Source organism: Macrobrachium nipponense, chromosome 42, assembly GCF_015104395.2.
Source record: "Macrobrachium nipponense isolate FS-2020 chromosome 42, ASM1510439v2, whole genome shotgun sequence".
In the NCBI taxonomy this organism is placed as follows: Eukaryota; Metazoa; Arthropoda; class Malacostraca; order Decapoda; family Palaemonidae; genus Macrobrachium; species Macrobrachium nipponense.
The window spans coordinates 43,740,218-43,750,220 of NC_061103.1; the positions used below are offsets into that span (position 1 = coordinate 43,740,218).

General features: G+C 35.6%; 1 protein-coding gene across 11 annotated transcripts in view; it reads left to right on the top strand.

Moving 5' to 3' along the window:
• Nucleotides 1-10,003, top strand: part of LOC135213169 (rho GTPase-activating protein 100F-like) — a 341,178-nt gene that overhangs the window by 213,544 nt on the left and 117,631 nt on the right. For 6 of the 11 annotated variants that reach the window (XM_064247114.1, XM_064247115.1, XM_064247119.1 and 3 more), the window contains exon 2: nucleotides 2,359-2,759. The exons of the other annotated variants lie outside the window; for them this stretch is intronic. In XM_064247114.1, coding sequence (XP_064103184.1) covers nucleotides 2,649-2,759 — 111 coding nt within the window. In that variant the 5' untranslated portion in view covers nucleotides 2,359-2,648. The remainder of the gene's footprint in view (nucleotides 1-2,358; nucleotides 2,760-10,003) is intronic. 11 annotated transcript variants of the gene reach the window in all.

A 10,003-nucleotide genomic window follows, 5' to 3' on the forward strand; every position in this document is an offset into this window, starting at 1 on the left:
CAAAATCGACTTTTAATCTCCTGCCCTCGCAAGAGGGCGCTTCAAGAACTGGACAATTTGTAATTCTTGATATCTGGAAGTTTATCTAGTTTCGTCTCCGAGATCATAAACGTCATCGTCGGACGCTCGTATTATTCTGCAGAAACCACAGATTTGCGAACGGTTGAATTGTCGTCTGTATCTTCGATAGTCTTTTCTTTGTTTCATGGTGTCAGTATGACCACAGATTTGTCTTTTTATTTCAGTATTTATTTGGTGGAAGAAGTCCCGGATTTCTTTTCGCTGTTGTTGACACGTAAGCTGGTTTTTTGACACTCTTGGATTCAGGTTTTCTCTAAGACATCTTGAATCTTACAAAAATATTATACCTAAGTCATTGTCTATCTCAGTGGTCCACTTTTTCTTTCGTATGAACGGAGGTGCTTGAATGTTTGCAGGTACTTTCCATCTAAAAAGCATCTGCATAGTTGACAAAGGCTTTTATTTCAATACATGATCATATAAGTTACCATTCTGTACATACTCCTTTTCAATGTTGTACCTGGCTTTTGGTCAGGCTCTACGGTTACTTGAACTTTATTTATTTATTTATTTATTTTTTGCCTATCACAGTCCTCCAATTCGACTGGGTGGTATTAACAGTGTGGGGTTCCGGGTTGCATCCTGCCTCCTTAGGAGTCTATCACTTTTCTTACTAGTACTACTACTACTTTTATTGTTATTATTATTATTACTACTACTACTTATTTTATTATTATTATTATATTATTATTATTATTATTATTATTTTTTGATGAATATACATACATATACATACATACTATACATACATACATACATACATACATACATAATACATATACAGATATGCATTATATATATATTTATATATATATATATATATATATATATGTGTGTGTGTGTGTGTGTGTGTGTATGTGTATGTGTATGTGTGTATGTATGTATGTATGATATGATGTGTACATACATACATACATACATACACACGAAAGAATATACACGTACGCGTGCAGTGTGACGACCTCATTAATTCCCCAGCAAGACGATCAGATTATGAGCAGGAACGCACAGCGAACAGTATATATATGTATATATATAAAATATACCGGAGAGGGCGCCTTAATCCGCGCTCTAAATATGGCCTGCATATGAGCCAGAAGGAGACGGCCCACCGGCCAGAATATGCATATATATAAAGGCACAACGACCGAAATTATGTTTGGCCAAGATTATGAAATAACAGAGGAGTTCTTTTTTAATACACGAAGAGCTTTCTCCTTTATTGATTATTAGTATTTTCTTATTATTATTTTATTATTATTATTATATTTTTATTATTATTATTATTATTATTTTATTATTATTATTATTATTGTAATTGGAAAAGTAAATCCAACCCAATAATATGTCTGGTTGATCTTGTTATTTAAAATACAAGGAGAAAGCGTTCTGCTTTGTATTTTGAATAACAGGATCAAACAGACCTAATATTGTGGATTTACTTTTCTATTTTATTGACTCATGAGATTATGAGTTTTCTTTGGATTATTATTATTATTATATATTATTATTATTATTATTATTATTATTATTATTATTATTTTAGCGTTTTCCGTTGGGATTTGGGGTTGGTTGTAAACATATCAATTTAATGCATGTATATTTTTACACACACATACACTCACACACGGACAAAATTTCTATCTAATTTTCATAAAGTATAATTCGGTTGGTTATTTTCGTCACCGGATTTCACAATTCACTAGCCCATCATGAAACGATTGCAATTAGATTGATAATGATAATTTCATGATATAACAATTATCAAACAAATAAAAGTTAAAAAGATAACAATTATCCAGCAAATAGAAAATAAAAAATAAAACATTCGCTTTCATCATTTCCATTTTCTAAATTTGTTGAAAAACACTTTCTGTTCAGTATACCAAAATGTTGTAATATTCTTCCACGGAGCAATATCTTTGAGGAGCTACACTCATGGTGTAATTCAGCATTTGGGTGTAGCGGTATCACTCACCAAGTTGAACGCAGTGAAGCGTTTTGTGTATTATTGTGATGTATAATGTATGACAATGGGATTCAACTAAAATGATGCAGGACAGCAGTGTAGTTCAGTCAAATGGCATTATGTAGGACCAATTTGTGAGGTGTATGGTGTAACAAAATCATATATATGATGATGTAGTACACTCAGTGTAGCACAGTGAACCGGTTTCGCCCAAACGTCTAAAGCATTATCATTTGTTAGTGTGAGTATACTGAAGAAGTTCTGATTATCTGTAGGCCATCAGATATTCAACTACCATTTCATCGCAGGCAAATGAGTTCTTGAAGGAAGACGTCGAATGAAATGTAAATCGACGTCAACACAACCCTCCACCATGTCCTGACGACCGCAGGAGACAGAGAACCCCCCTCCCCCCCTGGAGGACAAAAGGACACCATCAGAGAGAATCTCTCCCAACCACAAAATGTAACAAACTGACAAAAATGAAAGAGACGGAACTTTGATTTGTATAAGGGGGCGTGGCCCCTCCACCTCCACCAATAATTATTTGGTTGAGTCGTTTGAAAAATTAAAAGTGGGTGGTCTATATCTCTCAACCATGTGTGACATAAGGGGGTTGCCCCACTACCCGGCCTGTGGTTGCCTGTTCAACCACGTCGACTCGACGGACAAGCAGAAGATTATGGTGAGTCCGGGGTATACTGTCATGGTGAGTATCTATCGTCTGTTCTTTCGATTTCGTTTTTTGGTGTTTAATTGTCGTTCTTATTTTCGTGTGATTGTCAGTCTTTATTTTCGTTTAATTGTCAATGTATTTTCGTGTAATTGTCATTCTTATTTTCGTTTCATCGTCACTCTTTTATTTTCCTTTAATCGTCACTTTTATTTTTTTTTAATCGCCACTTTTATTTTCGTTTAATCATCACTTTTATTTTCGATTATAATCATCTCTCTTTAATTTTCGTTTAATCGTCACTCTTATTTTTGTTCAATCGCCCTTTTATCTTAGATTAATCGTCACTCTTTTATGATCGTTTAATCATCACTTTTATTTTTGTTTAATCGTCACTTTTATTTTCGTTTAATCGTCATTTTTATTATCGATTGTAATCGTCACTCTTATTTTCGTTTAATTGTCTTTCTTATTTTATTATTTTCCCTCTTTTCTTGGCAGAGTTTTTTATGCATTTTTTTTTATATACAAACGGTCTATATTCTTAGCTAGAATATATAATGACATTGACGTCCGTTACGTCTCGGCTACTGATTCGGTAAAACATCGTAGTAAAAATACTACCATTACTATTACTACTACTCCGAATACTACCACTAGTAGTACTACAATTACTACCACCAGTGTTCCAGCCCGGGCCGCCCGCCATTACCCGCTCAGCTTTATTTCCCCCCCGAGTAAAAACACCGGATTCTTTCCCCCTCCTCCTCATCAATTCCCCCTTCGGTTTATACCACCCCTTGTAAAGCTGCATTTCCCACGATTTCATCATTTCATATTCGGTTACTCTCCATTCGTGCTTCATTTCTCAGCTGGTGAAATTATACGTCTCATTTTTTTTCTTTTTGGCATGATGCCTTCCATTGTGAGGATGTGATCCGTATAGAAAACGTGGATGTCATCCGTTTTCTATACGTTAGCCTGAATATGATTTGAGGATGACTATAGTAATTATGTTGTGATGGGCGTGTTTATGAGAAGTGCTAGTATCAGTATTGGTTATGTTGTAAAGAATGAGCAACAATTTCGTATTGATGTTAATATGAAATAGATCATATTAATATACGTGAACAGACAAGAATAAAAAAGTGAATAAATGAATAATTAGATAAATGGATAAGAGACGAAATAGTAAACCTTGTTTCTGGAAAGACCCAGTTGATAACGCCTTTCCAGGCAGTGGTCCTGGAATCCTATGAGGCTGGAATCGTACTCTCCTTCCACTCATCGGACGAGTGAGTTTTGGAGGGCAGTTCAAATAAGAGTTTTGGTTGAGGGATCGACGGGGCCTCTCTCTCTCTCTCTCTCTCTCTCTCTCTCTCTCTCTCTCTCTCTCTCTCTCTCTCTCTCTCTCTCTCTCTCTCTCTCCTGAAAGTTTTATTCTTATGAACATTTTCCTTTTTTGTAGTAAATTATTGACTGTGGAAGTATTCTCTCTCTCTCTCTCTCTCATGCAGATTTCCCCTTCCCACCCCTCACCCCCGCACCACCCTCCATGGTATCCGGAAAAGCAGAATTCTTGAATAGTTTTACCTTGTTTATCCGTTTTGTGGATTTCAGAGTCTCTTGCTTTTAGTTTTTACTTATTGGTGTTTATTTATTTGGCTCTAAAGTAAATAGTAAATGTTTCATTATTATTTATTTGGCTGTAAAGTAAATAGTAAATGTTTCATTATTATTTATTTGGCTGTAAAGTAAATAGTAAATGTTTCATTATTATTTATTTGGTTCTAAAGTAAATAGTAAATCTTTCATTATTATTTATTTGGCTCTAAAGTAAATAGTAAATGTTTCATTATTATTTATTTGGTTCTAAAGTAAATAGTAAATCTTTCATTATTATTTATTTGGCTCTAAAGTAAATAGTAAATGTTTCATTATTATTTATTTGGCTCTAGAATAAATTATGAAGTTTTCATCATTATTTGTTTGGATCTAAAATAGATTTTTATTTCTTGTCATTTAGCTTATTCACATTTTAAATTCCAAGAAGCACGGATAGTTTACCTTTTATGAACAAATTACCTAAACATTAGCCACTTCTTCCACAATCACATAGGTCTCACCATTAGTGCGGCAAATCTCACTCCGCAAATTGCACCATTTACATCGAATTTGGCGAGACATTTGAAGAAGCAGGATACTGAGGCACTTCCTTTCAAATGTGTCCTACGCTTCATACGCCAGATTTTAGCGCAGGATACCAAGTATTTGCATAAATGTAGGGAAATGAGTATGGCATATTGCTGAAAAAAGCTCAAAGCGCAAGTTTCTAATAGTGTTGCTGAGAAAAAGTACTGTAATGCAAGCTTGACATTAATGACGGAATATTGTATAATGTACGACAGGAATGTTTTAAATATAAGTCAATAGCACTTGTACTTTCTCTTTTCGCAAAGAAAATATATAGATTACGTATACAGCTGCAAAAATTTATGCCTAAATATATTTTATCTGAGAGAGAGAGAGAGAGAGAGAGAGAGAGAGAGAGAGAGAGAGAGAGAGAGAGAGAGAGAGAGAGAGAGAGAGAGCGTTCCAAAATTTTTATGCCTGACACATAAGAAAACTCTCATCACAAACAGAACTACTATACATGCAACCTAGCCGAACCCACGTACCTAGTAATAACTCTCAGGTCACTGGAACGCATCTGAACAAAGACGGGGAATACTGATATAGACACTGTCTCAGCTCCTGGTCATAAGTTACCATAAATATGCCATTAGCGACAGCTGGGCAGGATAGGAGGAAGAGGCCGGTGTATTGGTCTCCCAAACATATGATGAACGAAACCCCGTGAGGGAGGAATCCTGTTACCACGGCCTACAAAGACGTGTAGGGAGAGTAAGTGAAACATGGCGTGGTGTGACCGTAGATTTATCTGTTCTCCGTCATGGGTGACCATATGCGAAACAATTGCTCATAGTGGATAAGCAGTTTGTTCTTATTTTAAAGAGACTAATCTTAACGTTGGTGAAGCGATGTTGTTATCGCAAAGTATTGCTTTAGAATGAGAGAGAGAGAGAGAGAGAGAGAGAGAGAGAGAGAGAGAGAGAGAGAGAGAGAATTCAGGATTTCATGTGATTTCCAATTACCCACAAAAAAAAGAAAAGAAAAGTCATACCTTCGTGTATTACACGGGGCCCGACCTCGATTAAGAGTTGAGCTCGCCCAATCCCAAAGCTTGAATATGAAAGTCTCTTTTCCTCTGGCCCTTTCATTTTTTTTCCTTTCCTTAATTTCTCGTTTTCTGTTCCTCCTCCTTCCCCAATGTTTTTTTTTTTTTTTGGTTTTTTTTTAGGTGATGTTTTCAGAATTTTTTAATTAGATCCTTCGTATCTTTCACTTTGCTTCTTTATAAAGGAAAGAATGGTTATTATATTTGATTAAAATTTATCTGCAATTATTATTTATACTTTTTACATTATTATTATTATTATTATTATTGTTATTATTATTATTATTATTATTATTATTATTATTATTATTATTATTGAAAAAAATCCACAGTTATGTAAATGCACATATATTTTTAAATAAAAATAAAGATAGTTTAAAATTTTAAAACTTTATGTAGCTTCGGGGAGCTGTTCGGCTTCTCCTCTTCAATCTGACAACGTGCATACTATGAGGATTTTATTATTATTGTTATATTATTATTATTATTATTATTGATTATTATTATTATTATTATTATTATTATTATTATTATTATTATTATTATTATTATTATTATTATTATTATTATCTGTAGTAGCAGTAGTAGTTGGAAAGGAATAGTATTACAGCTATGCCTTGTTACCGAATTATTAGTAGCAATGACAGTGCTACTAGGAAAGGTATTAGCAGTAGTAGTATTAAAATAGTAGTATTGAATTGCATTGACAAGTGGATTAGCAGCGAAAGCATCACCGCTTTCACAATACCATGTCTTACCACGAACACAAGACGAAAGATTAGTATCTAGAATCTTTCCCACTTGTTGGAAACAGCATCTAATTCATCTCCCGATAGACAGTTACTGGTTTTTCAAATTAAACTCTCCAGGTACTTTCTCTCGGGTGCTGTATAAACCGCAAACAACAAACCACTTTTTTAATTTAATTTTTTTATTTTATTTTTTATAAAACAAGGAAGAAATGTGGCCGTCCGTGATCTTTTGCTCAAGGGTACGTTCGGTCGGCTATTCAACCTCTCTTTTTATTGCATTTTCGTTTTAATTAGGCGTTGTATTCTGTGAATATGAATATGGTTTTATGTTAGCAGTCATTAAACTACGAACTCCTTGTCAGTGTGCTTTCAGATTTTCCCTCCCGTATTCAACACTTAGTTTTTTTTTTATCCACCAGTTAGAACATTACCCTCCCCAGACAAAGTGTCCTTAAGAATGGTAATAAATATCTCATATCAATGAGTAACGTCTACAGTCGCCTTCGCCAATGATTAATGCGTAGATGACTAATATCTCAGTCAAGGAGAAAAAAAAACTCCTTAACATTGATCGAAGTAATAAATGTTCCCGACCAATCGTGATCATTTGTGAATGAGGACGAAAAGCTGACACCACCCACCCAAGGAATTGTGTATCCCTCGCCCCCTCCCCCCCACCGAAAGGAACCACCCCCTGCCCCAATTTCATTTTAGGGTCGTTGGGTACACCCATTCTCTCTCTCTCTCTCTCTCTCTCTCTCTCTCTCTCTCTCTCTCTCTCTTTGTCTCCTCTCCGGTGTGGACACTTCCTGCTCTCTTCAAGAAAGCGCCATGCGCATGACGGTACTCCCAAAAGTACGCCAGTCATATATAGGGTGACTTGCAAAGTACTCGATCTTTGCTCTCAGGGGATTTGCGGGTTAGGCTGATAAATACCAGGAATGAAGACCGCGAATTCAAATGGCATTCTTAAGCATGAAAACTGCGAATTTAAATTATTTTTAGGCATAAGAATTCCTAATTAAAACTGCGTTTTGTGCGTGAAAATTGCCAGTTAAAATGAGTTAAAATGGCATTCTTATGTTTGCAAATTCATAAAAGATGAAATTACTTACGGGGTACGGAATTGCACGGTTATTCACAAGAGAACTTCGTAAATATTTGTTAACATTTGTATACACAAACACACAACGCAGTTTCTGTATGGAACATAAGAAGAAAATACATGATACCCAAGCGACAGATTTTTAAAAAAATGCGAAAATATACAGTACTTGTACATGCCACGCACATGCCAAAGAATAAGGGTATTTATAAAACTATCCTTACGTATACTTAAGTTAACGAATTTTTAATAGTATCACTGAAGCCCTCGTAGCTGTTTCAAGCCTCCGTAGGACTGACCACTCACATAGGAACTTATACAGCACCCTGTAAGCAGTCCTATGTTTCTCTCCAACGCCCCTAAGACCTTATAGCCACTTTTCAACTTCCATTTGGTCCTGTCCCATGTAGATTTCACCTGTCATTCAGGAAGCGCCTCAGTGGCGTGGTCGGTATGGTGTTGGCGTACCACTTCAGTGGCCGCGAGTTATATTCTCGGGCATTCCATTGAGGTGTGAGAGATGTGTATTTCTGGTGATAGAAGTTCACTCTCGACGTGGTTCGTTAGTCACGCAAAGCCGTTGGTCCCGTTGCTGAATAACCACTGGTTTCATGCACCGTAAAAACAGCATACACACAAGCAAACCTGTCATTCAGGAATAAACGGGTTTTTTGGGTTAGCCGTAGGGAAGTCAAGATATGTGACTCAGTTTTCTTAAATATTAATGGTTGAGATTTGGTGGGCAATTACACTGCTTTTTGGCAATATAAAAGATGTATATAAGACCGCACAAACGGACATTATGGTGACAGAACTAGGCACACAAAGCTGAGAACCAATACAGACGAGCAAACACACACAAATACACAAACTATCTCCGTACAACAGTGTCGCTGGAACATATAAACATACATATACGGAAAGTTTCACCACTACGAAACGCAGCCAAGCCTAAGTTTTGTAACTTCTCAGAATTGTTGGGGCTTCAACATTTCACGGAGGCTTCGGTGAACGAAATTCTCTGGAAAAAAAAATGTTTGAGAACATTATTCTTTTTATTGGAATTGCATATTCACACCCGCACACATACGAGCGAAGGAAGGTATAACTCGAGTCCATGAAATCCTGGGTACGTTAAACAGAATGGATTTTGTAATAAATCTCACGGGTACTTACAGTACGTAGGAAACACAGCAGCCTGTATGTTAGGACAGCACTCAAAATGATTTACTAAGTTACTTCTAAGGTACATCGGCTAATAACAGTTATAAACTGTACTTATTATACGCCTTTTGGCGTCAAGTAGGTATAAAATGCCCATGGCTGCCATTTCTCAGTATGTATTAAGCCTAATTAAACACACAAACGTGTTAGAGAACTTTGTGTGTGTGTGTGCGTGGGTGTAATTGTAATAGTCACAGCCCTCTTTAACTTATAGAATTCTAAGCTCATTTTTGGATACGCTTGTCACTAAACAGTCACGAACCATCTACGGTCCCACAGGTTCTTTAAATCAAAATTAAGGGATGGGACTGAAATGGCCGGAGGGACACAGACAAACCACAGTGGAGGGTGCGAAACAAACGTCAAAAATACCTTAAACTAATTTATTATATATATATATATATCTATATATATGATATATAATATATATATAATATATATATATTTACAACTGAGAACAGGTTCTAGGTAGCGAAAAGAGTAAATGATCATTACCATAATTAAATTATCAAAATAAAGGAATTAACTAGCTTACATTCGTCACCAAACAGAATAATTAACATTTATAAGTGAAAATAAATGCATAACAGCAGCAGTAAAAAATCGATGAACATTAATTCAAAATCTAAATGTAAACAAGAAATACACTTGCTCCACAAAAACCACTACAAGAAATAAACAATCATTATGCGCAATAACATTTTCAATAGTAACACTCAAAAGTAGGCTAGCAGATAACCAATAAAATCAAAATCACGCAGCACAAACAATAAAACTATACAGCATTACACAGACAGTATAAATAAACATTACCAATACACCCCAGCGGTAATACCAATACTTCAGGCAGCGGCACACAAAAATAACAATCTCTGCAGAGACGTCGAAGGCAGTCTCTGCTGTCAGCTGTCAAAGAGGATGTAGTCCATCATTAGACAGGAACACACCCAAAAATACACAT